Source organism: Anopheles coustani, chromosome 3, assembly GCF_943734705.1.
Source record: "Anopheles coustani chromosome 3, idAnoCousDA_361_x.2, whole genome shotgun sequence".
In the NCBI taxonomy this organism is placed as follows: Eukaryota; Metazoa; Arthropoda; class Insecta; order Diptera; family Culicidae; genus Anopheles; species Anopheles coustani.
In genome coordinates, this window is record NC_071288.1 from 61,195,677 (window position 1) to 61,223,251 (window position 27,575).

General features: G+C 41.2%; 3 protein-coding genes across 5 annotated transcripts; 1 reads left to right on the plus strand and 2 right to left on the minus strand.

Moving 5' to 3' along the window:
• Nucleotides 1–1,485: 1,485 nt before the first annotated feature.
• On the minus strand, nt 1,486–2,854 carry LOC131272460 (transcription factor MafK). Of its 3 annotated transcripts, none has more exons than XM_058274196.1 (4): nt 2,645–2,854; nt 2,324–2,553; nt 2,102–2,137; nt 1,486–1,983 (listed from the first exon to the last, which is right to left on the minus strand). In XM_058274196.1, the coding sequence occupies exons 2-4, from the start codon at nt 2,360–2,362 to the stop codon at nt 1,618–1,620; spliced, it is 441 nt and encodes a 146-aa protein (XP_058130179.1). In that variant the 5' UTR covers nt 2,363–2,553; nt 2,645–2,854; the 3' UTR covers nt 1,486–1,617. The 3 variants fall into 3 exon arrangements, with proteins under 3 accessions (XP_058130179.1, XP_058130180.1, XP_058130181.1); XM_058274197.1 differs by having other exon boundaries at nt 2,640–2,854; XM_058274198.1 differs by lacking the exon at nt 2,102–2,137.
• Nucleotides 2,855–3,910: 1,056 nt separating this feature from the next.
• Nucleotides 3,911–5,275, plus strand: LOC131258470 (elongator complex protein 4). The gene is made up of 3 exons (XM_058259796.1): nt 3,911–4,106; nt 4,173–4,288; nt 4,372–5,275. The coding sequence occupies exons 1-3, from the start codon at nt 3,956–3,958 to the stop codon at nt 5,206–5,208; spliced, it is 1,104 nt and encodes a 367-aa protein (XP_058115779.1). The 5' UTR covers nt 3,911–3,955; the 3' UTR covers nt 5,209–5,275.
• Nucleotides 5,276–5,329: 54 nt separating this feature from the next.
• LOC131259018 (CD151 antigen) lies at nt 5,330–8,832 on the minus strand. Its single transcript, XM_058260428.1, has 4 exons — nt 8,770–8,832; nt 6,230–6,469; nt 5,765–6,160; nt 5,330–5,695 (listed from the first exon to the last, which is right to left on the minus strand). Exons 1-4 carry the CDS (start codon nt 8,830–8,832, stop codon nt 5,330–5,332), a joined length of 1,065 nt encoding a protein of 354 aa, XP_058116411.1.
• Between the last annotated feature and the right edge of the window lie 18,743 nt (nt 8,833–27,575).

Consider the following 27,575-nt stretch of genomic DNA (forward strand, 5'->3'; position numbering starts at 1 on the left):
TCGCAACTCGTAGATGACGACGACGATGTTCCCGCGGATGTAACCGTCCCAGCGCGGTATGTATGTATGTGGCCGGCTTATCATCTAGTGTTGTAGCTTCTTCTTCCTACCGAAAGCTCTTGATTGTTTGCTCTAGCTATCGGACAATGTACTTGCACGATGCGTGATCAGCAACTATAATGTTTTACTACACGAAAGAAATAATGCTTCAATGATAATATGAATTAAATCCTACGTTGAACAATTGACGTAAAATGTAAACAATAATTTAAACGAACTTGTTTAGCCTACAGTACATGTATATTTATTATGGATTAATTTTGAAAATTTAGCACGATTAAAACATAAAATACTAAACTAATACAATCAACATCATCAGGTAACAAAAATAAAAAATTATATTATTGATTTGAAAAATGTCACGTGGCCGTGTTTGGAAGTATTATAAAAATACGAACAAGCATTATATGTTTCGTTGGTCATTTGAACTAAGTTGAAGATTATCGATTTATTAAATGAACGAGAACCCCAGTATGCCCAACAAAATTCTGCAGATACGAAAAAATGACTAACTATTCATTTTCCTAGACCTATTTTAGTCATCTGAATCGGCGTGCGACATTGGTTGATGAAAAAACAAACCTCAATACGAACGGCGAATAGTGAAGTACGAATGCTGGCGTCGGTTAGTTTAAGCGGTCACGACCTGAACAGAAAGCAGAAGAAATTTGCACAGCCGAACATACAAAAAAAAAGAAACCAACTAGCTCTTGTGCCAATAGGACCATCGACTGTGCGTATCGGCTTGCTGCGATGATCGTGAAACAGATTTCGCATCCTAGCACACGTCATGTCGTGAGGCGCATCCTGCGCTTTTTGTGGTATTTTATTTTTGCACATCATTTTACACACTCTCAGTCCGAAGCAAAGCCTGCTAGGACTTTGCTGTGGCTGGGTCATCTTCATGCTCAAAGTTCTAACTCGCAGTTCGGTGATGAATATGCCGTGTTATTATGTAATATACGCTTACATACAGCTAATAATATGAAATTACCAAAAGAGCAGTTGATTTAATTCAATTTTCCAGTGACATTTATATGTTGAATAATACAAATGACGTCTAAGTAAATAGTAATCGTAGTTCTTGCGTATGAAGCAATTTTATTTGCGGGAGACTTGAAGCCCTCCATTCCTTCAGCAAAAAAAGTAATGCTAGTTAAATTCAAAGCACCCCCACGCCGTGTGGCATGATGTGCTTATCATATATTGATACCATATCAGGCAACATGATATCAGAAGGTAACGTTTTATATTTAGGTACTAGAGCCATACAAACACTATATTGTGACGTCACCCATAAGATGTTCCATAATCTATTAAAAATATACTACTTTAGCATTGTGCAATACCGGTTCATCATGTTTTTGCGGAATTGATTTTATCACTATGAAGATTTACTCTTCGACAAGAGGACAACGATTGGGTTAAAAGTTCACATATTTTATTAGTTATATGAACGTTTATAGCTAAAGGAATATTTTTTCATCTATACATACAAATACTAATGATAAACACAAATCACATCATTTAATCCCACCATGGTAACGTTGACGCGGTTCATAGCACGTCCAACTCTGGTGGAAGGGGAATCTTTTTCGAAATGGCAAATTTCCGCAGGGCTTCGTACTTGTTGCGTAGTGAATCGACCTCTTCCTGCAGCCGGCCAGTTTCCTCGTGCATCAGCTCCATGTCGCGCCATTCCTGCGACTTTTCCGTTTCCAATTCATCCTTCTGCTCGATGCGCTTGATGCGACAGCTGGCCGCGTAGCCCCGATTCTTAAGAGTGCGGCGGCGTTGCTTCATACGGACTATTTCTTCGCGTGTAAGACCACGCATTTTCAGCGTGCGGTTAAGATCCCGCACCGTAATCGAGACCAGCTCATCGTCACTGATGTCCGGTATCGGGCACGGAGACAACGGGGCCTGAAAACAAACATTGAACCATAAACCGCGATTAGCATGACCCATAGAGATGTGACGAACCCGGCCTCAGACAGCCGGGTTCGCTTTCGATGGATGTCGCGGTGGTTCGGATAATTACTTCATTCCAGTGAATTGATTTCGGGCGCATCATTGACTACAAATACAGAAAGGAGGACAAGGGTCGGGAAGGATGTGTGATTAATACTAAAACACAGAAATGCAGACGCGTTGCGCATTCACTGTTAAACAACACACGCGAGTGGTTTTCGTTTAGAAGGTCGTTCGCGTATCATGTATCGAATCTAGCAGCACAACAGTTCAGACTAGTGATCATAGTTACCTGAGTGTTTTTTCGTTCACGTTTAATCTCTTGTGGCATAGCAGTAATCTGTTCGCACTCAAATTGTTTATCCAGAAGGAGAGAATGAAGTCGCGCCTTGCATCCAAAACCGAAACTATGACCACTCAAACTGCGCTATTGGACGTTCGCTGTTCCACGAAACACTGCACGACAAATTTTCAACTACTCAACCATCGACCTAGGAGTTTCAGGCCTCCTAGCTCTTTTTTCTGGTAGAAGAATAGAAAATTGATGATGGGTTTTGGTTTGTGAACGGGGTAAAAGATGCAAGTCATGTTTGGGTCATTAGTTTTACCTTACCAAGGGTACAATCGTGTGATGCGCTACGTCGAGAAAATTCTAGTTTCCACGAAGCAAGAAAGTATCATATACTTTGGAACACACTGGGATACATTAAACCATGCAAAATGAAAATTTTATTGTTGTAATTATCATATGTACCACATGCAACAACGATAAGTTGTTTATTTTCACGATAAACAGTGAACTGAACACTCCAAGGATGTTTACAACAGCATCACAAGATAGCAGGAATTTTGACATGTGCCGAAGGATGATGTATTAAGGAGGTTGGATTACAGTGTTTACGGTGGCAGCCACATTGAATTTGATTTTGACATCATCGGTTAGGTTGGTGTCAGTGCTCAGTCACGATATTTTATCGGACGTCAGATTCGTGAGTGTCGTTGTCAAAACTGTTCTCTTTTGAGGTGTCCCGCAAGTGTTAAGAGAATTGTTTTACCCTTCTTTTCAGAAGTCGTTTTACGCCTAGATTGCATAGGAAATCTGCTGCAAAAGAAGGGGTAAAAGAATTCTGAAAAGAAGAGCGGGCAGTTCTGAAGAGAATTCTTTTACCCCAAAATACAGTCTGTTCTCGAGTTACGCGGTTCTCGACTTACGCGGATTCGGAGATACGCGGTTTCAAAATTTGACAGTAGATTGGGTTTATTACATCGATTTAAATTCCTGAGATGTACAACCACACGAATAAATATGTAAATTACACATTTGCATAACTTACGCATTTTATTTCGTTTGTTGCAATTTATGTTGTTTTAATACGCTTGCATTGCATTCATATTAATGAACAAAGAAAAATTTCGAATATTCTATGATACATGTACACAAGAGCTCGATCTCTTAACTCCTAGTATAAACTATGTGTCAAGCAATATTCGAGATACGCGGAAATTCGAGATACGCGGATTTCTCTGGTCCCCATTATCCGCGTAACTCGGGAACAGACTGTAACGCCAAAATTTCTCGTTGGGTAATTTTTTCGAAACTACACAAGTTGATCAACTAATTTGTTACAAATTTATCTACTACAGGTAGCTAAGAAATATTTTTGCAATAACTTTATTCATCAGAAAAGTAAATGTTTTTCATCAGCACACGATATGCATTGTTCTAGGGCAGATTTAATTTCTCTCAGTTTACACCATTCGTTTCACGAAAATAGTGCGATATGTCAACTTTTTGTTTATATTATGTATCCCTCGTAGGATGAACGTACCTGTTCATACATACCTTGGGTGTACAAGGAGAATTGTATGAACCGTCATTATTTGATTTTGTTTACATCAATTCACGTGGAATATTTTGAAAAAGATGTCCGGGTTTGTAAAACGCCGTCGAGGTTTAAACATAAAAGGTTCTCGTTTGTCGCTGCACAGCGGTCAGCCGGTGGTTTCGTCGGGAAATCCTTCACTTGATCATGTTTTTGGTGGCGGATTCCCAATTGGTTCGATTATAGGCATTGGTAAGCAAACATTCTGTCGGTAACTCAATTGCACTTCTAGATACGATACATCTGATGATTTTTCAGAGGAAGACAAATATGGAAACTATTCGAAAATATTGGCGAAATACTTTCTAGCCGAGGGAATCGTCAATAATCATGCACTAGTACTAGGGACATTGGAGGAAGACCCTTCACAGCTGGTAAGTCCGTTTGCGCGGAACACATAAATCTGCTATACATAACGCAGCAGCTGATACTTACTGATTGTTTATTTTCCATACAGTTACAAAAGTTGCCAAAAGCGGTAGAAGAAAAACCAAATGCAACCAAGAGCTCCACACAAACCCCGGAAGATATGCGTATTGCGTTTCGATACAATCAGTTAGCGCCTGTAGATTCGGAGCAGAAATCCTCCACTACGTTGGGGCATTATTTTGATCTAACGAAAGCAATGGGCTCAACTGTACTCGAGTCACAAGACATTACTCAATGGCATGGAGCTAACAGTGAGAAAGAGGAGTTAAATTTCACAGGTTTCAGGAACCCTCATTACGCATCTCTGTTAACTTGCATCCATCAGAAAGCTAGTGAACAACTGTTCAATTCTAGCACAGATGAAGGGTCGAAAAATCTGCTAAGAATTTGCCTAAACTCCATAGGATCTCCTGTGTGGTACGACGAAACCTTTTCACAAGATCTGCTACGCTTTCTTGGAATACTTAAGGCTATCGTACGCAACACGCTGTCAGTTTGTCTAATTTCTATGCCGTATCACCTTTTCCACCATCTGGATGATAGCTCTCTGTGCAAGAAAGTTACGAACCTTTTTGATTATTCCTTCGGGCTAGAAGCTTTCAGTGGAAAAAATGAGGAGCAAGCTAATCCTGTGTTCAAAGAATATCACGGGCTGCTCACTATCTCAAAAATGTCTCCTTTTAATACACTGGCTACATTCACACCGGAAACACGTGATTTGGCATTCAAACTGAAACGAAGCAAATTTGTCATTGAGAAGCTGCATCTGCCTCCGGATATTGCGGACGATGATGGCCGAACACCGAAATCAGTGCCTACGATGAGTTGTTCCGCTGGTGGAGGGAACAATAAATTAGATTTTTAATCAAGCACCACTGCTATGAGAATAAAGTATTCGTAAATGAAAAATATTTTATTTTCGATTCTTAAAAGTACAACCTTATCTTATCCTATCGAGTGTATTGAAATCTTATAATTTAGTACCACTACACTAGATAACTTTTGGAAATCTGATAGTAATGTGAATTATTGTTGTACGGCATCTCTTGACGATGTTTGGTATATTCCTTTGGTTGAATGTAAGTTTCCCGGACGGTCGGCACAGGTATCGGTGTCGGTAGGTCATGCTCGTAAATATTATCCCGTACTCGGCGATTTGTTGGCAAACCAGGAATTGGTATTGGTGGTAGTGGATTGGCGCGTACCGGGAGCGGATTTTTACCGGGCAACTTAGTGCAACTCAGGATGATGCTGAGCAGAACGCAAAACTCAACGACGGCCACAATAAGTCCAGCGCAGAGGAAGAGAAAATATTGTTCACGATACCACAGTTCGATTTTATGGAGGCATCCCTGTGGATACAAAGGAAGAAGTTCAAAGCTCTGATGCAATTCAAAGTCATAAGAAAGCTCTAAACCTACATCAAGATGACGACTTTTTTCATAGTCCTGCGTTTGAAGCGCCTGGCAGAGCGTCATATTTATCGGAGAAGGATCCAAATAGGCGGAAAACTGGAAGCGGTTCTCCAACTTACAGCACGTTAGCGGCACGGTGAGTTCCTTTTTACCCAAACTTTGCAATTTCCACAGCGATGTGTCGTAGTTGATGCTTGTATTGATGGCACAACATTCGAAGATAGTTTGCGCCAGATCCATCGCGGCGGTGAACTGCTCGTGCCCCGGTACACCGTAGCTTCCTTGCAGTGCTTTTACCATTGCCGTTTCGTTCAGGTTCAATCCCAGACACTGAGGCCACGCTGTGATCATCAAACAAACGCCAAACTCGGCCACCAGTAGCGACAGGATAATGAGAAAGTACTGCAAAGAGAAATACAAGTTGTTAATGTGGTACGTGCAGGAAGGTCGTTTTTGCCATTTGCTACCAACAATCGTTAAAACGCAGTATGTGTTCATGCACGAGGCCCAGCAGCCCAGTAGCGAAGCGATGATGGCCACTAAACCAGCCGTGGTGAGTCCAAATGCGACATAATAAAAGAGTGGCTGCTCCAGTTCGGATAGTGGTGTCCTATGTTGGTCGGAGGCGGATATAAGCAGCCGTGATAAGAGGATCCTTGGAGAGTCGGTGAATAGATAGAAACCTGTTGATAGTAGCGTTATGCCACATAGCTGTAAAAATGAAATAGGAAAGTTTGCATTTCTATATTATTTCTAAACTCCGTTTTAATTATATTTCTTAAAACTTCCCGTTCAGGGTACTTGTTTAAAACTTCTGTTTGTTTTTTAATTAAAATGGAATGGTTATTTTAAAATAATGTTAGAGTCTTAGTATGTTGCTCGTTATAATAGTTATGATGAAAGATAGCTAGCTGATTTACTACAGTTTTCGGAAATTCTGCTGGAACCCGACGGCCTGCAACAACATTCTTGTTACGAAATATTCGGAACGTAGTGGTTGATCCAAGGTAGACATATTTCAACAAACTGTCCAGGCTCGACGGCGCTCAATGCCAGCAAAAGTTCGTTGACATTAACCCATACCTATTTTCATTGTATTTTTATTGTAAAACAAGTGCTTGTTGGAAAAGGAAAACAGCATAACAATTTCCCGTGACGTTCACATTTCGTCACCGGAGCAACGACAAATTGTTTCAACTGTCTACACCACCGACAGAGACGTGAATTAAAAGCGTGATCGTACAGGTGTGACAATTGTCCCACATGCATATTGTTAGTGGAGTTGTTCCCGCACAATGCAATGCACAGTCGGAAGTACATCGCGTCATGGCATGGGAAAAATTTTAACCGTCGACATGCCGGGATGGATCTCGCCGTCAATAGAGAACTTGTTAAAACACTTCATTAGTAGCATTAAAGAATGTTGGTACATTTGTACAGTGATCTTTATTGGTATTCGTTATGGAACATGGACATGTTAGTATTTAAAATTAAAATTGGTTCAATATAACGGCTAAATGGTTATTCGAGCAGTTAGACGAAAGATTTAAGTCCATAGAATAATCCTTATGTTTGAGAATGAAAAAAACCATGATGTTCTGATCTTTTAAAGTTAGAAAACGTATTTTAACATGTCTTTTATTAACAACAATTATTGGCTCTTCGGTAGGTACTGAATTTAATCATTCACCCTTCTTGATATCTTTTTTGCAGCTCACTTCCCATGATATCGATAAATGTGAAATATCGTTGGTAACAACATTAGGATCAGCGCCACACAAATGGTGTATGCTTGCCAACTGCTTTTACATGCTGTTTAACGATGGCGTGAAAACATAGTATCTTTTTAAGTGGTACGTTTCACGCTAAGTATCGAAGGTATTTCATACACGCTGCTTACATTTTTTATGTTTACCCCTGCTCCTGTTTACGGTGGGATTAATCGCTCCGTGCAGGAAGAGAAACCGACTAGAGTTTCTGAAGAAAAGGAAAACCCGCATATGAAAAGATGAACATATTTTCGCAAACAAACAGGCCACTGGGGGATCTCGAACAGTTAGAAGAATCTTATATAAATTGCGAAACGCATTAGGCCCAATTTTCACTTAGCCTTCGCGCATCGTGCATGTGCATTATGCGCCGCCAATGCAGGTGCGCAGGTTGTCGGCAACAACTCTTTAGTAAGGTAAACGCGTGCACTGGAGATTTTCAACATGATTTATGACTACAGATTAACACGCGTAATTGTAATTGCTGCCTAGCTGCTGCTTTTCCGGCCAGTTTTTACCATTCATTTTTCCGCCCCGGGTTTTTCTTCCGTTTTCTTCTATTCCGCGCTGGCTCAATATCTCGCACGTACTTTCAGCAGTTCGTAGGCTATGGCCTACGTTACGTTAACGGTTTGAAAGCGGCAGGTGCGCGGGAAACCGCCGAATTAAATCACCACCCGAAATCACTCAACCGAACTGGCATTTTCCATCGTTCTCCCTGTTGGGCTTTTATTTTTACGTTGTTTAAAGGCTCAACGTGGTAGGTTCTACATACCACCGTACGTTGGATTGGTAATTGTAGTTGAGGCTTTCACAGGTAAAAGTTGACACTCCATATTATTATTATTTGCCGCATAGTAACCACAAACACGAGTTGAAATCACTGTCACATTTTGCTCGCTGATTACTTCCGCTTTGCGGGCTTTGATATTTCTTTGATGGACACTGTTAATGAGCGTATGCGCCCTATTGAACAAACTGGTTCAAAGGCACTAAAATTGGTTTGTTTGTTATATTTCAACATCAGGATTTTTAACCGTATGAATTATGACGAAGGGACGTTGCACGTTGACCGGATGTGAATCTCTTGATCGAAACACGCTACTGCTGTGCCACAAAACAATTGATCCTATTCATAACGAGACTTGTGAGGGTTGTTACTAGATTAAAGCCAACGGTTTACGAAACTTTCGGCGTCGTATGATGCGTTCTAGTTGAATTATTTATTTCTCTATCAATTACCATGAATATGAGGTTGCAGCTCCCTAGCACAAACTTATGGTTGAACACTTTACCAAGCTTCATGATGAGGAGTTGAAGCCGGTACCTTGGAACTTTGTGTTAAATTTGAATTTCCTTTTTTTCACTGTAGACTACCGAAATTTGATGAAAGCCTCTTACTAACGACTGTTATAAAATAAAACCGTATCAACCGCTCGATACACGTCTACGATATAATACTTTCAACGCAACGACCATTGCACCACGAATGCCGACAAAGAACTGGTGGACTGGACGGACTGCTGGCCGAGCGCATTGATCACCCTTTGAGTCCGGTGCGTCCGTGTGCACGAAGCGTTACATATTTCAAGCGTTCGCCGCGACCACACCTGCAAGAACGCATAGGCCGCGTTTCGGACCAGCGCGCCAGGGCTTCGGGTCTTGGTCTCTCCCTATTCCCGCGCCGACAAACATGAAAAGTAAAACACTCACGTAAATTAAAAAAGGCTTTCGATGCGATCAACTTTTAAACTCTAACGTGATCCTCACGGACTGGCCTTTAGAACGACGTAACGGCACGTGCTACCGGGCGGCATATCGGACGGGGGTGACTTTGCTTGCAAATTGGACGTGATGGTGGATCGCTCAGAGCTATAGATAAATTTAGGACGATAGAAAATGCTATCAATGTCTGCTGAGGGATCTGTTAATGTAATTTTATAATCCTGAGGAGAAACATGTTTACCCTGCATAGTGTTAGGCAATTCGCGATTCAATTTAAAATCAAATGAATGGTCTGCGAGATAACATATGTAGACCATTAATTGAAAACATTTTAAAATGTACATTGCAATGTATACGAGAAAATTATTATTATAAATTGGTAAACGAATCCGAAGATTGCAACAAACATCAACGAGGCCTACCGATTTTCTATAAGAAACTAGTACGCAATAAATAACAACTTTGTGCCCGACTTCTCTTTAGCTACAGATTACATGTAAATAAAGGTAAGTTTATGTTTTAATTTATTAGCGTGTTTTGCTTAAGATGCTCCCTGAATTGATCATAACATTAGGTGTTACATGAATTCCAAAGAAGTATGCACAGGATAAAAACTTGATGGGGATGAACAATGTTTATACTATCAGCAAATACTGATTATAGTATGTTTCTATAATATTGTTAATTTTTCATACAAAGTGATAAAGGTACGTGAAATCGAAAAATTAAATACAGTTTTAATAGAATGAAAGATCCCTACATATTCACATAAAAAATTGATTTATTTGTATTTGTGCTGTATTTGTTTTTGTATTGAAATTGAATCATTTTGGAACTCAGTTATTTGGTAATAAAGTTTGAGTATTATTAGGTACCTTGCAAATTTATACAGGCTTTCTACACGTTTTAAAAAAATCGCATAAAATGTTTTAACTGACGCACATGTGATCTATTTGACGATTCAATAATGTAAGGCTAGTCGTCTTTGCATATTCTGTTAAATAAGCATCTGGATTTGGTCTTATAAACGTATGGAAACCGAAACGGTACGTTTACCGATTCGGTTATAAAAAAATTTCATATATTTATCTTTCTCTTTCGTACTGCATGTTTTTGAAACGAATTCCCTTTCTAACGCGAAGGACCAGTTGAAGCTTGCACGTTGGATAGTAAACAAGTGATGGTAAACAATTGCGATAGTCAGCTAATGCTTATAGTTAACGGTAACGAAGTGTATGTTTCGGTGGCGCTGTTATGTAGTGCTGCAATACACTATCGGGATTCCGTCGACAGAATTTTCTTACCAAAATCCCGTATCCATTTTCTTTCCACGCAATTTTTCTGTGCGAGTGCGAAAGAAAGCGTGTTTGCGTGTGCGAAACACCAAATGTTGCTTTTCGATTTCCTTCGTAGGGTACGCTGTACGCAAGAAAGAGAAAGCGACAGTTGGTGTTGCACTGAGTTTGCCAAGGTGCTTACAAACGTGTCAGCTTGACGTTGAAGAGCGTTCGAGAGAAGAGGTTGCAGCGACGCTAACGGATTCATTGAAAATAGTGGTGGAAAAATTGTATAGAGCGACTCGTTACGTGACTAACTCGCCTCACATCAAATTCAAATAGTTTCGGACTTAGTCAGAATCGAATCAAATCAAGTCCCAAACAAATCAAATCTGATTTGAATTATAAACAAATTAATTCTGAATCGAATCCCAAACAAATAAAATCTGATTCGAATCCCAAACAAATCAAATTCGATTCGAATCCCAATCGAAACAAATCTTTCGAATTCGTAAAATGGCATTCGAATCTTTCGAATCCGTTTGGGGATCGAATCTTCAAGTCTTCTGAATCCCGATTCTGCCAATTTACCAGCAGTATGCCGGGGACTTCCAACAACATATGAGCGTGCGTCGGGTGGGTAGCGTCGAGGTGTTTTGCTTTTTACGTTTGTTGTGCTTCCGGCCACCACCAATTGCGTGCTAAACTGTGACGAATTTGTGCAATGTTTTCGTTGCGAGATACAACTGTTGTACAATAGCAATAGGTGGAGTGTTGTGGTGAAGCGTCCCTATTTTGTAGATCGTAAATAGATTGCGATAGCGCAAGAAAATGCGTGTGCCAATGTGAGGTGCAAACGTTGAGACGCGGTAGAATGAGATAATCCAGTGGTAATGGCAATCGCTATATTTTTCCCGTTATAATATCATTTCTTAACAGGTTTCGTAGAAGTGTGTAGTGAATGTTTAGAGTGATTAAAACGAATACAGATCCCTTCAACATTTGTGCAACAAATGATAATCGTGACGAAGAAATTTCAAATAAACGTACAAGTGTAAATAATGTAAAGAAGTGAATGCATTATTGTGATCTGTAGAGATCAAAGTCAAATATGTAAGTATACACAATTTGTTTTTATTCCCACAAACCAAACTAACAATGGTTGGTCACCTAACAATTCCAATCGAATGCAATTAACAAATGGTTCGATTTTGTTTGTTTAATTTGTTTCGGAACAAATTGGGTGATAGTACTTAGTTTTCGTTTCAACGAATTTAGTCAACTTTCTAAAGCAAGTCGACTACAAGACAAACCGTGATAGGTGAAAATTAAAGCACCTATCAATAGTTATGCTCGTTGCAAAACAAACACAGATTGTTCCAAGTTCAATCCACTTGGTGCAGAAAAAATAAAACGCTTATTTTAGTTAAAAGAATGTTTACCCCTTCCACGGAAAAGCCACTGTCACAAAGCCATTGTGACATCCTTAGGCTTTTTAGGTCGGTCTCATAACGATTCCACATTGGATCGAGCCTGATCCGTTGCATAGATCAAACCGTACGCGGACAATCAAATATTCGACCTGCCTATGTATTGGCCCGTGCGCTTTGCTTATCGCTTCGCTTCCCGGTCTGGAATAGATCACTAACATGATTGACTGGGTGGGCGCTGATCGTCCGCATCGATCACGTCCCGGCGTGGTGTTATGTTGTGTTGAAGAATGCAGAACGGAAACCATCATAACCTGTGCGCGTTCCTTTCGCTCCGCCGTCGTCGAGCACACGTTCCTCGGTGGAAAGGTGGAAGGTTTTCGGTGGCCATTTCGGAGCAGCACCACGGCCGCCCAGGAATGCCCCGTGGGTTTGGTCGACCTTTTTCTGTTTCTTTCTCCTTCTCGATCGCTCTGCGGTACGCGCCCAGCGCATTCTCCGTTTCCTGTTGCTTGACGACGACCTGGCCGAGGGGGTTGTGTGTTACCTTCTTGCTTACTCCGTGCCTCGTGCCTGCTACCTGGCTCCCGGTTTTTTTTATTCGTATTCACTATAATTCTACAGGAACTTCGTTCATGTTACCCTCCGCGCTTCTTGTTTGAAATTTTGATGAAAACACCATACACTCGACTGTGCGCTTGTGACCTGCACTGTTCTCATCAGGCCCACCCCTCTGAAGGGTTGAAAGCTTCGTAAACCCTTAAAAGCCCATCCGGGATTCTGTGCCAATAAAGCGCACATTTGGTAACAGCCCGAAGAAGGAGGGTGGTGAACACACGTGTGAAGCAGAAAGGAGAGGAGGGAACAAGTGCAGGGGTGGGCATGGATTTCGGATCATTCGTTCGGTACATGTGCGCAGCACCATCACAAAGGAGACAAAGATTATGGAACGGTAGGGAGAGACAAGCAAAGCAAAGATCGAAGGCAGAGAGTGAGCGAAGGATGCGATTATGCATCGGCAGCATTTTTGCATTTGCTCTTGAGGAGGGATGCGGGCAGGGGCTGTATGGAAGCGAACAGTACAAGGGGACTATCGTTTGTCCGGGAGCAAAAAAAAACGTTAAATGCACACGAAGAAGGTGTCTCACGCACACTGGGAATGGAGAAGAAAATAGAAGGAAACGGAGATGGATTGTGCATTTGCGAAACCGTCCTATCCCGTTTTTAATTGCTTGTTCTTTAGGTGTTTTTCTGCTTATATTTAACATACCGATATAAAAGGTTAGGTAAACAATTTAAATCAGTAGAATAGGATGGAAAGTTTTGAATGTTATGTTTTGATTTGTGATTCAAAATTTGTCAGTTATTATCAATATTTGTAAATATAATCGGTTAAAACGCTGGTTGTTTGCAAAACGAAAAAGAATATTAGGAATGTTGTGGTGGGAGTTGCCTAAATCAGTACTAAACCGCCAGTGACCTAAGACAAGATTGGTGTCTTTGTGGAATTAGAAAACAAAGCGAATCAAACACATTGCGGGAAGAAAAAAGAATGTACATAACGGCAAACGACAGCCAGACAAGGCAGTGGTCACAGCCCAGTAATATATAAAAAATAAAAAGAAAATCAAGAAAACTGTAGAAAAAACCTAAATCGTCCAAAGCATCGTATGGAGGATGAATACAATCGTCAAATCTGGAAGACGTATCAGGGATACGCTGATGGAAGGCAAGAACGGACGTAAGTGAAACAAAAATAAAAAAAGAGCAAGATCGTGCACGGGAATGATCTTCTTGTTTACTGCATCGCCACGACATCCTCCACCAACACACAATTAACATCGGGTGTGTGATATTTTTTTTGTTCCACCATTTTTTGTTGTGGAAAATTTTATTTTATTTCGAACCGACGTCGCGCGACGACGTAAAGCACCGTTTTGCTGCCGTGTTTCAAGTGGTTTGTAGTGTAGGTGCACACTGCCTGGTGTAAACATGAACATTAAGCATAAGCATAAGCCTTTCTGATGTTGTTTTTCTTCTTGTTTTTATCGTCATCGCACGCCTCGCCGTATAGCGTTCTCTCTGTTTTGTTACCAACCTTTCCTCTTATTCGTGTAATCTTTCTCTATTTCTCGTTTTTTGCACTCTTCTTTCTCTCTTTATCGCTATCTCCTCTCATTCATGCTTCATCGTGTTTCTACATACGCACCATTCGTCACCATCGAATCTATCTGCTTTCCGGTGAATTCACCTTTCGTTGATCGCTGTGTTTTTCAACGATCGTTTCATCTGGATCGATTTGAAGAAATATAAGACGTTAAAATCAAATACATAACGCTAGACGGAGGCGTCATCACTTTTTAGATAGGGCATTGCTAAGCTATTGTATTTGACACGGTCTAAGTTGTTTCTAATCAATAAGTCACTGTGATTGCAAGTAGACACAATCTTTGCTATACCTATCCCTGGCGTGCGTTTCGCAGTTGGCAGGTTTGTATAACCGGGTCCGCTGTTTCCGGTAACTGTAGGAATTCTCCGCCCGGTTTACCTTTCTCATCGTCCTGTTCTTGTCTTGAGCACACCGGTAGGTATGCTGCCTGGTAGGTGTCCCGGTTCCGAACATTGTTCACGGTTGGTTTCTTACTTCCATCTCCTATCGGACGATCGCGTCGAAAACACGCGGGGAGCTTAACAATCGGCCATACTATGTTCGTTTATTTTTGTGGGAATTTTATTATATCTCACGGTGTTGTATCAGGGTGATATATTTTACTATAGTCTGATTTGGTAGTTTTGGTTTTGGTGTGGAAGAAACATTTTCGACACATGCTATTTTGCGAATTGAAGCAGTTTTGTGGTATCACGCACCCTTTTTTATTTCGACACAACTCACGTCCTTCGCCTTGGTTACGACGGTTTGGTTACAAGTGGAAATGCGAAAACTTAAAGTTTACGACACGCGGAAACATTTTTTGTTGCATAGTGAAAAAGATTTATTTTTGATAAAAAATGTTTGATTCTTATGCTGCCTCAAACAAATTTGTTTGCGCATTTGACGTAAATGATAATGATATATTTTTCACTAAAAGTTTTGTTTTATGAGCTATTTGTTTAACTTGCAATGAAAAGTTTTCTCGCGAAATTGTTTTACCATTGTTCAACTGGTTTGCAATCGTGCTAATAAAACACAAATGTATGACTGCCCTTCGCCTTGTTCATCGTTAAACCCTGCATGGCTGGTCCGTTCTCTATGTTGCGAAGCGATTTTTCGAAGATCCAACCTTACGGTACATAGAATACGGAAGCCCCCGGTTCGTTGTGCTTGGCCCCTCGACCATTGGCGAAGGGGCGGCTTAACGAAATGTATGTGGCATGTAAACGCAGCGCAATGGAAAAACGTAAAATAAACGGTACAATGATGAGCGGGGAGTAATTTCTTGGCACGCGGAACATCTTCACACTGGACGCCTAAAACTTGCCACCGGTTCTGGTGCTGGTCGGATTGGTTAAATCGTGGCCTTTTTTGCCCCGTTTGGTAGCGTTTTTCTTCGCCCGTAACGGTTGATACGTACGCTCAAATGGTAATTGTAACCACATACCTTAAATTCAAGTCTCTTTTAAATCATTGAATGCATACTTTCCATTAATTCATTATTATTATTTCGTTTATTTTATTACTTCGTCAATAGTTTGTCGTGGCAGCTTAATTATTTAGTGTAAATAAGAAATTCCTAATAAACGTGTTAATTTTTTAAATTCTTGTTACTCTTGTTGCTATCTGTTCCTGAACATGCCAACGACATAAGATTCAACCATCGTTTAGTTGGCAATTAAGTTTAATTTTTAAAATATTTTAATAAAATATGTCAGGTTTCGGCTTAAAACATTTTTTCTAAACTCAGTCTGCTTTAATTTTTCAATAATGTAAAATGCGATTTGCTGAAAGTTCTAAATATATCCATTTGATTTGTGACAATCGCTCTGAGTTTTGTTTACCATCAAAAGCTCACAACAAATAATGCGTTAGCAAGTTGCCGCAACTAGCTTTGAACGGTTTACCCTTAAGGGCACGGTAAACGAAGCGTAACCGCTGGTCTCTCGCGTATCGTCGATATTCTGGCCAAGCGTCATCTGTGTTTTGTTTATGTTTCGCAATTTGGTAAATGTTGCAATATTTCTTGAAGCTGCAGCTATTATTTTGTTGTGTATTGTTGAACATACGAAATCGCGGTCAAATGAACTATTGATTCGCTTGTTTACATTCTGACAAGATTACGTATGCGATGATAGGGTAGGTGAGCGAAAATTCTTTTTGACAGTTTGAGCAGCGGTATAACACGATTCCGCTTCGCTTCCCTTACCCTTTATAGTTAAAGTATCTTTACTGAAGACGCGGTGCCACCTACGGTAATCTGATGACGATCGCGACGTAATCGAGTGCTACTGTTAGTTTGTTCCCATCGATATGGTCGATCGATATGGTATCCCAAAACGATATGATTAACCGCGTAGGGTTATCCAACCGCCTCAATCGATCTTCCGTAGATTGATGGAAAATAACATTGACCCCGCGTTTTTCACATTGTTCCTGTTATTTGGGCAAAAAGTGGTCAAACATGAAAGAACATTTTACAGCATGTTCCTCACATTGTCAAAAATTTCCTTCATTGTGCCAATGAAATCAAAGCGATTTGTTCGGAATGAGCTCTTGATCCACTTTGACATTAAGATCAAAAAAGGTATTAGGGACCGTATTGACGTGGATGCTACGAAATAGTTCTGTAATCTAGCAAAAATAACCTTTTTCCCAATCTGTCTTGTATGGAATCATATTGAATCATCCAAACTGCCTCTAACGATTTTCATTCTTTTTTACGCAAAAACTATCTTGGCAGCATGATTGAATGATTTCAGATGTGATTGCATATGTTGTATTTTATTATCTTTTATTGCACAGTTTACCATGAAAAACGTTTATTTATTTTGTATTTATTCATTTTTTCATTCAGTTTGAAACATTTGAAACTAGGCTTTCAAACGTAACAGGTTGTTTAATATAAATTGTTAGTATGACTATGGTTTCGCCCGTATTTACCTCAATCAAATGATTTTACTCATTTAGTTATTGATTAATCGAATTTAATAATCGATTTAACTTACCTTTATTTATAACCTCGCCTTGGATAATCCTTAATGTTGACAGTTTTAGATTGTTAGACTACAAGTTACGATTTAACTTGTGTCATGAGATTCTTCAGGTGGTTTTATTTGAATTGAATAATAGTTTTTCTGTTTTATTGCCTGAAAATAGGGCAATAAATGGATATTTTTGAACCTGAAGTCTATTTGTAGTATTCAACGCCTCATAGGGATATTTTGTGGAAAACCCAAGATCGACTGATGGAAAATCTTCTTGTGCTACTATGGCTCGCTTAGTGTGTTCGTTGTGGATTACGTGCGTGGGTGAGAATATTTTCCACCTGCGGAAATTATTATTGCCTTTGGAGGAAAGTGGGACACGGAAGGGGGGGCAATACCACCGAGTGGCTAATCGGTTGGGTAGATGTGTTTGGCGCCATTGGTTGGTGTCCGTACGTAGGTCACATTTATTCGTCCGGTTCGAGCACCACCATCATCATTAAGCTTCACCGAAAACACACTCGATCACATTCGAGTCGACGAATGTTTTTGCGGCAGCAAGTGGTGCGCTTTTCTACAAATAGCGTGTCCTTTAGCCCTGTCCCTTCCATTCGCCGGCTAGTGTACCGGGAGTTGGAGGTGATGCGCATTCCGCCACGGCGCACTTCGACGTCACGGGTAGCCTTCGAAAAGTTTCAGTTCGGTCGGGAGCGCATCGATGTCGGTTGCGACCCTTTTCCGCCTATCGCAACGCCAAGCTTTTTCTCCTAAACCGGTACGCTGTGGCGGCATGAGACACGAGCAGGAATAAATGCGACCTAAACCCGGAAACCAGCGACGACGCCGCCATCCATCGGTTCAATGGATTTGACAAACACGCTAAATGAAATTCATTTTCGTGGCAAACAGGCGTCCGTCGATTAGAACATCTTATTACCAGAGGGCACCTTTGCAATGTCGCCAACATAGAAAGCGCAAATTTATCCAGTTATTTAAGGCTTTGATGTTAATATTAAATGGAATATTGTGAAGCCTATGAAAATGATACTATTTAGCTTTTAAAAAAACTTGATTAACAAACTTCTTGTATCGGTTTAAGCTATCATTTTCATCGTACCACACATTTCGTAAAGTTATATTGCACGATTAATTCAAGCTCTATTTAATTAGTTAGGGGAATATTTTCTTGTGTGCACCTTTTGGGCTAACAATAATATGTGGACTTGGTCGTTTTGTGGCAAAAAAGGAAGAAGTACATGTTTACCATATTCAGGCCCTGAAATGCTTTATTTTAACGTAAAATAAAGGCACTATATAAATTCTTAAATACAGGCTTTGCCAGCCAACTTTGCCTCGAAAGTGGGTGATTTTGTCTCTAAAGCTGGCTGTAGACGTCACATATTAATCTGTGCAGATCTTTGACGTCTACAGCTTTCCTTTGTTCTCTCCTCGCCATCGTCTGTCATCAACATCCCTCCAGATATCCCGAATATCTCGAGGGATGTTGGAAAGAGCAAAGGAAAAGCTGAAGACGTCAAACATCTGTACAGATTCATATGTAACGTCTACTCCCAGCTTAACACACGTTATTTTGAAATAGCTCATCAACTGTTGTCTCTAAAGCAACTGGTATTGAAATAGCTCATCGACAGTTGTCTCTAACTCATCTCATTTTGCCTCTAACTCATCTGTCTATGTCTCTAAAGCATCTGGGTTGCCTCAAGCCGAAAAACAAGGAAAAACCAAAGTAATTGTGATTATGAGATGTTGTAGAATTTCAAGAACAAGAAACATAATTATTTTTGTATGCTTTAAAGCTATTTTTTATTATTTTTAACCAATTTTGCGTATGCTTTTCATTCGTGCATGTATACGTATGTCAACTAAGAAGGCTGCATTGTGATGTTTAACCCGGTGGCATGGTCGTCAGGCCCTGAAATGCTTTACTTTTACGTACAATAAAGGCACTAGATAAATTCTTAAATATTAAACATTCGACTAAAAAATATAAAACATAATCCAACACTGTCAAAAAATCTCTTCCGCGGACATATTCAAAATCTATTCCGCGGACGACATGAATCCACGTGGTTTGTTAAGTTTGCAAACAAACAGAATCCATGTTTAGGAAATAGAAATACAAAAATCGCCAAATGATGATGATTAAAATGTGAGTTCAACCTGAACTGTGATTTCTAAACACCACCAGAATTGCTCAAATTTAATGTTTAGATGTTTCAACCTAAGCGTAAAGCTAGCGAGGAATTTTCGTAGGAACACAAAAAGCTACTATTTGTATTGGAACAGCATGTATTCGAGCAGGTATAGTTTGATGTTAATCTTGATCGCTGGGAATAGTCTAAAGCTCTTTTAACTTGGATGGTGCATATTGAAACACAGTACCCTATAATGGCCCATTAAATCTCACAAAAGCGTTGCAAAAGGGTTGGGCCATTCAAAATATAGGGTGTTGGATGTTTATGGTCGTATTTATGTTAGAACCGGTGGCGTATTTAGTTTTTCCAATTTTTTTTGTAATTTATATATTGATAATATACAAAGTGATGCTTTTTCCTTTTTTTCGTGACGAGAGCTGCTTCAAAGCTTCTGTTGCGTTCAAAAAAGTGGCTATCTATCTGCATCGGTGGTTAAAAGCGTCTTATCCCATCCTTACCGCGACGCACGTGATGGGTTGACGCGGCTCGCGATCCTATTGGTCGAACAGCTCCAACGAGCAGAGGGTGACCGGCGCGGTTTTAGCAGGGAACCCTGAGCATCAGTCAATCAGTGGGAGAAATGTCTTCACCGAAGCTTGCGGACCCAAAAGTAAGCCACGTTCGGATCGTGCAGACCCCTTTTCGGTGAAGATGGAGGGAGATCGTTCATCCCCCACGGTCACCACGGTCGATGTGGCCGGCGGCGGCGGCGGCGGCCTCTTGGCAAGCTATAAGGCTCAAACCAAGGCGAACGCCAGAGTTTTTCTCTCGGTCTCTCCTTCCTTGGAGTTGCTGCGGCTCGGCAGTTCGTTCGGGTCGGAAAGTGTGCGGCGGCTCAGCAAGAGCCCACGATACGGGAGGAGGTTCCCTTGCCTGCCGACGAAGAAAATCATGCCCAGCGCGCGCGGGCATCATGTTTTCCTTCCCGCGGTGGTGAGAAAGCTGCAGAATGAATGAAATGTGTTTGTACGGCAGAAATGAGATCATCATGCGAGCCCTGGTCGGCCGAACGGAAGTGAAAGAGCTCTCGTTGTGCTCATTGTTGGCGTTCGGGGAATATACTTTTTTTCTTAAACATTTCATTCGCCTCTTGCGCCACGAAACCACCGGGCCTTACCGCCCTTTCCCTTGTCGAGTTCGCTGGGGCCAACCGTGTGCTGTATGTATATGTTCTCGGTTACTTCCGGCTAGGCTGGGGGAAAGTAATTTTAAAACGAAACCCTACTCTATGAAACTGCAGTTTTAAAACTTCATGTTTCATCAAAATGCTTCTTCTTGTAACATATGCGATAGATTGATTATCAGTACGCATATTGAACATCCCAAATAAATTCGCGATTCATTTACTTTCGTGCATCTTTATCCACGCAGGTTGCAAAATATGCAACAATGCATACAAAACAGTATTAGTAGTTTGTTTTGACGTACTTTAGTTTATCAGATACTCTACTTCAAACGACATATGAAACCTGTTTGCTACGAATTCAAAACGAAAAAACCATGCAAAAGCCCTGGTTGAAAGAATAAAAAAGCGCGCCTGACATTAGGCCTAAAAATATTGACGTACATCGAAATCTCCGATATCGATTATGAAGCAGTACAAGTGTGAGAACGGACCAATTCTTGCCGGGTGGGTTTTAAAGATGGCGTACGGGATTATGGGCTTGTTTCGGCAGGTTTCTATTTTATTCATCACTTTTTCAAGTGCCCACAGACCTTTTACGGTTAATTTTTGTTTTGCGGTTACCATTGCCGGTGCCTTTCAATAACATTTATGGGGCTGAGTTTTCCCACAGCAGAAACTTTCTCTTTTTTTGGTGACCATTTTAAAGACTTTCGGGTTGAAAATGGAACCTATTGATTGAAAATAAATCATAATTAAACCATCTTTATTTCGTTAAGTCGTATAAACCCAGAGTGGCATAAAAGTTGATAGAAACGCGTACCAGTTCCGTACCCTGGAAACGTCGATTAAAATGCATACTTCGGCACGTTTTGCGAACGGCGGACGGTTACGGAACACTACGGCAGAGATTGTAAGTGTGGAAAAGGTTAAAGTTTGGATCCGGTGGATATAGCCTAGGATTGTACAGGAAAAAACAAACCCTACACCACTATCTCGATTAGTTCTAATACTGTCCTGCGCCGAACAACCATGGACGGCTTCGCCCGTTACGCCTGTGTATGCGTATCCGCACCACCGGTAAAGTGTGCGAATAAGAAAGCGAGCGGGAACAATTCGGAGTTTTCACGTCCCATTTCCCCTATTTCTATCCTGACAAAACCGTTAGGGGTTGACTCCTTGGCTTTGGCCGAAGGCCGCAATGCACAAATCCTTTCGGAAGAGGCAGAAAAGTTTCCGATGGCTTGACTCGGTCGGCACTGTTGCACCCGTGCCGAGTGCAAAGCAATCCTGTTTGGTAACAGTGGTGTGTTTGGAAAACAATTCTTCGCCGAACGCAAGTGACGGTTTTTAATGTCAATGAATAGATATCAAATAATTTCACAGTAATAAAAAAAACATAAACATTAGTGTCAAACGATACTTTTGTTCCATGATTGAAAGTTTTTTGGTCAACAAAAGCTAAATACAGCAAGACGATATGTGAAAATCAGTCAACTATAATTATAAAAGGGTTGTTAAGTAATTAGAAACATGTTGCTAAGATGCTCTTGATAATGATAACTTTTTTAATATCCATTGAAGTTACAAGATTCATTCTTGCAATTTTTGGTGGAACTCAACCCTTTAGATGACTCGGAATAAATTTAATATTCAGTTTTATTTACGTTTACGAGTTACAATTGACGAGTTACAGTTAAGTTTTGATAAATTTCAAAACTCGTTTCAATTAGACTTCCTTGTCTAAAATTCTTCATCATTTGTTTTGTTTTACATTATTATCCTCTAGTTCAGCTTTTGTTAGTTACTTGTTACTCCACTTGCGGGATGATCTGTTGAGAAAAAAAGCCACCTACAGACGAGGCTGCATACATTGAGCGGGCATTCGGGAAAGTGTAATCGCGGCCACCTAAGATGGGATGGGTACTGCTGCGTTTCTGTAACTCTCACCTTTTTCCGGCCTGTCCCGCACTGATGATTGCTGTCTCGGTCGCACGCGTAGCGTTGACTCTGTTGCTCGCTTCACTTTTTGGCCGCTGCATGTGGTGCTGTTGCTGCACGTAGTACAAGTCCCATTGTATGTGTGCCAGACCGATGGGGGGGAGGGACGGTAAAACGACTACTGACTGCTGTACTTTCAAATTATGCTATCGCGGGGTGAACCTTTTGGGTGGGAGCTCAGGTTGGGAGGGCGATAGTGGTTGCTAGGGAACGGGGATGGCTTTACGGCTCGCACGCGGGGTGGCATTAGGAAATGGATGAAAGGGAAAAAATACCCATATGTGTGCTGCTCATCTCGCTGCGAAAGAAAAGTTTCTTATTGCATAAGTAAAGTATATGTATTATATTGAAAAACTTATTTCGGATTTGTTCTTTATGGTTCTGTAACACAAGCTCGTTTGGTGATTGTACGACCTATTTCGTTTAGTACCTGTTCGGCCATATCAAAACATTAGTTTTACATAGTTTTTTTTTTTTAAATTTTTGAAGGAACAAACATTATGTTTTTTTTTTTATATTTGGTAAAATGTATATTCGGTTTAATGTGCCTTGTATACTTGTTCCTTCAAAAGAAATTATCTTATTTGATTCTTCTTCTTTTGGAAATTGTCGTTGGAAAGAACCAGTTAAATAAATTTTAAAATTGTATAGCCAAATAAGAATAAAAACCAAATTTCGATAGTTATATTCCTGTCACCGTTTGGGCGAAAAGAATATGCTACGGTAACTATCCGTAAATAGCTCCGTTTTATTTGTTTTCGTTTTCTCGTCTTGTGTTTCACGAGGCGCGCGTGAGCCTTCTCCTAACGCCACCGTACGAGACGCGGCCACAACATTCACTACACTTACACCAGAAAGTGGCGCCCTTCGCGTCGTCGATACGCAATACGCGGCGTCGTTCCCAATATGCGTGAAGAAACGGTAAAAAGAGCCACCGAGCCGAGCCTTTCTGGTGCGCGAGCAAGCGAGATGGCGGAAGCCGAACCCACGCGCGGAAGTGAGAGACATGGTGCGGGGAAAAGAGAGGCGTATGCAGCTGCTTTCGTCACGGTTCACAATCCCCGTCGAACGTTTTGGCTTCCTCCTTGCAACCGCCCTCGGAAGAAGCGCAAACAAACTCGCCTTTCGCGGCCTCTTGGTCCGACTTCCGGGAGTGTTAGGTTCTTCGCCGTTGCTGTTGACTGTTGGTGAGACGTCTCGTCGTCGTCGAATTGTCTTTGTACATTGGAGTCAGTCTGCTGGAGGACGGGCGCCAGGAACAGTCGTTGTTCTCTACTCCATATCCATCGGCGGAGAGGTCAATCGATGTCCGGTTTTGATAGCAACGCAATGCGCGCCGAACAACGGTGGTGTTATGGTGTGTCCAGCACACATCGTCAGAAGAGTCAGCCGGCACTAACTAACCAGCGGTTCGATAGCCGAACTCTCTTGTGCTCGGTAGAGGTCTATCGCCGGTAGCGTACACCCAGTCTCGGGGAACCGCTGGGCGCAAACTGCACGCTGGAAGAGCATGTATGTGGGGCCCGAATAGTGACTTATGTAAATTAACCTCTGAACTGCCGGACCGCGCTGTACGTTGGGACGCACGCTTCGAGCGCGAGTTCTCACCAGGTTGGACGGTGTCCGGCAGCTTGTGCTACCATTCGCACAACATAGCTTTATACTCGCCACCGAAATTGAACCCCCTTAAGAGTCCATGTTGGTAATCCAGTTGCCTTTTGGCGGAGCGTGGCGGCACACATCTGGCATCCGTGGCCGCCTATCGTATGCTGTGGTACGCGGGCAACTGCTATCAGCACTGTTCTGGTTTGCTGCTGTTGCTGATCAAACTGTTGACTCATCGAACTCAACTTCACGTTTCAGATGCAAATGTCCGTTTCACTTACCAGTTAGTACACTAACTATAGTTTCAATGAACTAACAACATCCAGTATTACGAACGGCTGACCATATACCGTCTTTCGGTCACAGTAACTTTCTTCGAGGAGAGAGGGCTAGTTCCACTATAGGATGTTGTGCCAACAAAAAAGGACCAACAACAAACACTAGCGTATGAGGTCATAAAATTTGTCAATCATCTTCTGTTTTTACCTGCATTATCAAAAAAGCGAACATTAGTTTGCGAAACCCACAAATTACGCAGAGCATTCAAATGTTACCCATTTCGAAGGCAAACTCGTTAGTTTCTACACTGTGAGTAGGAGAGTTTGAAAACTTAATTAAGCAATTGCCGTTCAGCAGCATGTTTCAGCATACTTTGGAGACATTATTTTTGGAAACTTCAACATATTTAATTCTGATTGTTCTATTTTAGGTTCTGCAATGAAAAAGATCAGCCGAATGACAAATATTTGCGAATTGAGGTTTTATATGACATGATAAAATAAAGATATTATAAATCAACCATCCTGACAACCATAATCAACCATAATGAAATTAAAGGCAATGATTATATAAAATAGAACAGAAGTAAAGAAAGTAGCAGATTGTTCTACGTCGCTCAAGCCAAGGAGTAGTTTGGGACTATCAGTGTGCTTCAACGTATTTGACAATGATAGTTAAAAAGGTCTCTGGTAAAGTTTAGTTAGGGTTCACATTAGTTTGTTTAATCAGTTTTGTATCCGACAATCCTTTTAATTACCAATTTAAAAAACCTTGCGTTTGGAATTATCCTTGAAGAACAATCGCTATTGTAACAGATTCGAATGGGAAAGGACTTCACCAAAAAATTCCCGATGAGGGCCTGAGAGATACTTTCAGCTGTGTCTTTTTGCTGGTGTACATGTGTTTAACCGCTTCGTAACGACGAACCTATTTGATCCTGATTCCATTGAGAAAGACGACTGTCGTGTCGGCGGAAGGAAGTAGAGGTCTCGAATCGAACCGACTAGGTGAGATGGAAGGAAAGGACTGAGTAAAGGAGAGATAGTTTAGCATCTGTCATTATTTTTGGTAGTCGATGGGGAAATGTTTTCTTCCGTAGCTCATCTTCCCGGTGCCAATATAGGAGTTTTATAACGCTTCTCTGCCTTGTCATTACAAGCGAGTGGCCCGTTCGTGGCAAACAGGCGTCGGTTGCATGCAGGCTTTCGTCTCGTGCAGCGTGCAGGGTCCGCTTCAGATGTATGGGTAGATGGTGCATCCCGAGGACTCGGCACGTGTGTATCGGTAGTTGTGTTCCGAAACACGCGCGTCCCTACAGCAGCAAAGTGTATTGCTAGAGTGCGGTTAGGACGGGGTGCGGGCACACAACTGACGGATCGTAGAGCAGTCACCATCCCACTGAATCCAGAGATTCAGCAGGAGTACCGGGTGCTTTAGGTTTGGGTTTTGGGTATCGTCGGATTTTGGACGACACACACTGACCCTGCCGGTTATACCACCACGAACTGCCTGTATGCTGCGTTCACTGTCAAAGACACGCCGTTTATGATGCTTTATCCTGTGTGTTCGGGTTTTGGTCCCTTTCCGTCGTCCTTTGGCGGATGATGAGGTGCTGGTCTGCCTTTCTCTTTCCTGCGGCTATCCTGTCTCACCCTCTCAAACATTCGTTTTCAGTTCATTCGTATTCTTTTCCACCAATACACCGATACGCGCATCCGGTGTCGAGTGCAAACGGTCTCGTTCTCCTGTGCCACCAGACCAGACCCTGTACGAAGGGAAACGCATATGAGAAGGGAGCACACTGTGCGCCGGTATCTGTCCTGTGCGTCGTGGTTGCCCGTGGTTTCAACTGACACATCTTCTTTGGCTGCTGCTGCGGCTATTTCGTGCGGCGATGCACGTTCGTTCAAATCGATGCCAAGTGTTGCTCCTCAGTCTCGGTGATCCCTTCGAGGCAGGCTTTGGGCTCTCTTGTGTTGATGGCGGCGGGTGCCATTTCCACCCTTTGCATATCCCGATCAGCGTCATCTCGTTGTGGAGGATGGTGCACGCTTTTGTTTTCTTGTCTCGGAGATTGCATTTCATTCCGCCAAAACTGGTTTGTGTTGCACCCTAATTTTTGTAATTTCATCAAAGCGAGCGGTTACACGTGTTTTTGTACCGCTTTTTTGCGCAGTTAATTTGGTTGTGCAATAAAACATTTTGGGAGGAGAGAAACTAAAAACAAAAATAAATAAACACATAAAATTCATCAACGCCTTCAGATCAACGCGCTTGCGTTGAGTAGCTCGAAAGGAATCTAAGTTCGTAAGGGACCAAGAAACCTTACAAACGAAAAGCTTCTTAACTAAACTTCTCGTCATTTACTTTGTGCTCTGATGTAAGCATGAAAAACTGTTCATTGGCAGCATCTGAATGTTAAATGCTTACGTGACGACTTATGTAACATTTTGGCGATTGGGTTAACTGTCTGTAGGATTAGTAGCGAAGCAAGGTGTACGCTTTGCAAATAACTTTACAGTTTCTTCGAAAGGTTTCATTTCGAACAACAAAAAGTTGTAACATTCTTTGGAGTGTTCAGCGCTGATTGGATTCATGTTATTCGTTGTCATTTATAATAGTATTCAATTCAGTGGGAAGTGGAATTGATTCCTCGTCTGACTGTAAAAACCTGCAATATTTCTTTAATGTTTCTGTACCTGCTATCTAATTACACTAATCTGCAAGTACGTGAAACGAGCGGCAGAGAAGCAGTATCAGTGCATATTTACTAGCGGATATAGATAAGATAATGTTAATTTGACTTTTCCGTTCGGTTGAAGGGGATTTCCCCAGTTCGGTCGGAAGAGATCGACAAGCGAAGAAGCAGCATTCCGCTGTGTAAATCGTTCTGTTTCACACACAAATTACAAATCAGAACACAATTGTTTTAAGATTGATTTAACAAGTTGTTCACAAATGTTTTGAGATTCAATGAGCAGCAATTCAGTTGTATGTTTTTAACAATGAAAATATGATATTAATTTAAAATCTGTTGATTTTTCGGACGAATTTGATCTATTTGGATACTTCAAAATTGCCTTTTTTGTCAAGAAAAATACACAAATATGCCAAACAAGAAGTTATGAAAAGTGCTCTAGTTAGTGTAACATGAATGGAGTTTACATGTCACATTATAAGTTTGTTGATTGGACTTCGATAAATTTTTCGATCGATACGTTATGTAGCGCATATTGTATAATTCCTAATTTGG

Excerpts from the sequence above, each read along its gene's own strand:
- LOC131272460 (XM_058274196.1), bottom strand. The coding sequence starts at position 2,362 with ATGCCACAAGAGATTAAACGTGAACGAAAAAACACTCAG. Across the intron at positions 2,138-2,323 it reads GTGAACGAAAAAACACTCAG|TCAATGATGCGCCCGAAATC; the intron begins GTAACTATGATC and ends CTGTATTTGTAG. Across the intron at positions 1,984-2,101 it reads AATCAATTCACTGGAATGAA|GCCCCGTTGTCTCCGTGCCC; the intron begins GTAATTATCCGA and ends GTTTGTTTTCAG.
- LOC131259018 (XM_058260428.1), bottom strand. The coding sequence starts at position 8,832 with ATGAAGCTTGGTAAAGTGTTCAACCATAAGTTTGTGCTAGGGAGCTGC. Across the intron at positions 6,161-6,229 it reads CATACTGCGTTTTAACGATT|TACTTTCTCATTATCCTGTC; the intron begins GTTGGTAGCAAA and ends TTCTCTTTGCAG. Across the intron at positions 5,696-5,764 it reads AAAAAAGTCGTCATCTTGAT|GGATGCCTCCATAAAATCGA; the intron begins GTAGGTTTAGAG and ends TTGTATCCACAG.
- LOC131258470 (XM_058259796.1), top strand. The coding sequence starts at position 3,956 with ATGTCCGGGTTTGTAAAACGCCGTCGAGGTTTAAACATAAAAGGTTCT. Across the intron at positions 4,107-4,172 it reads TGGTTCGATTATAGGCATTG|AGGAAGACAAATATGGAAAC; the intron begins GTAAGCAAACAT and ends ATGATTTTTCAG. Across the intron at positions 4,289-4,371 it reads AGGAAGACCCTTCACAGCTG|TTACAAAAGTTGCCAAAAGC; the intron begins GTAAGTCCGTTT and ends TTTTCCATACAG.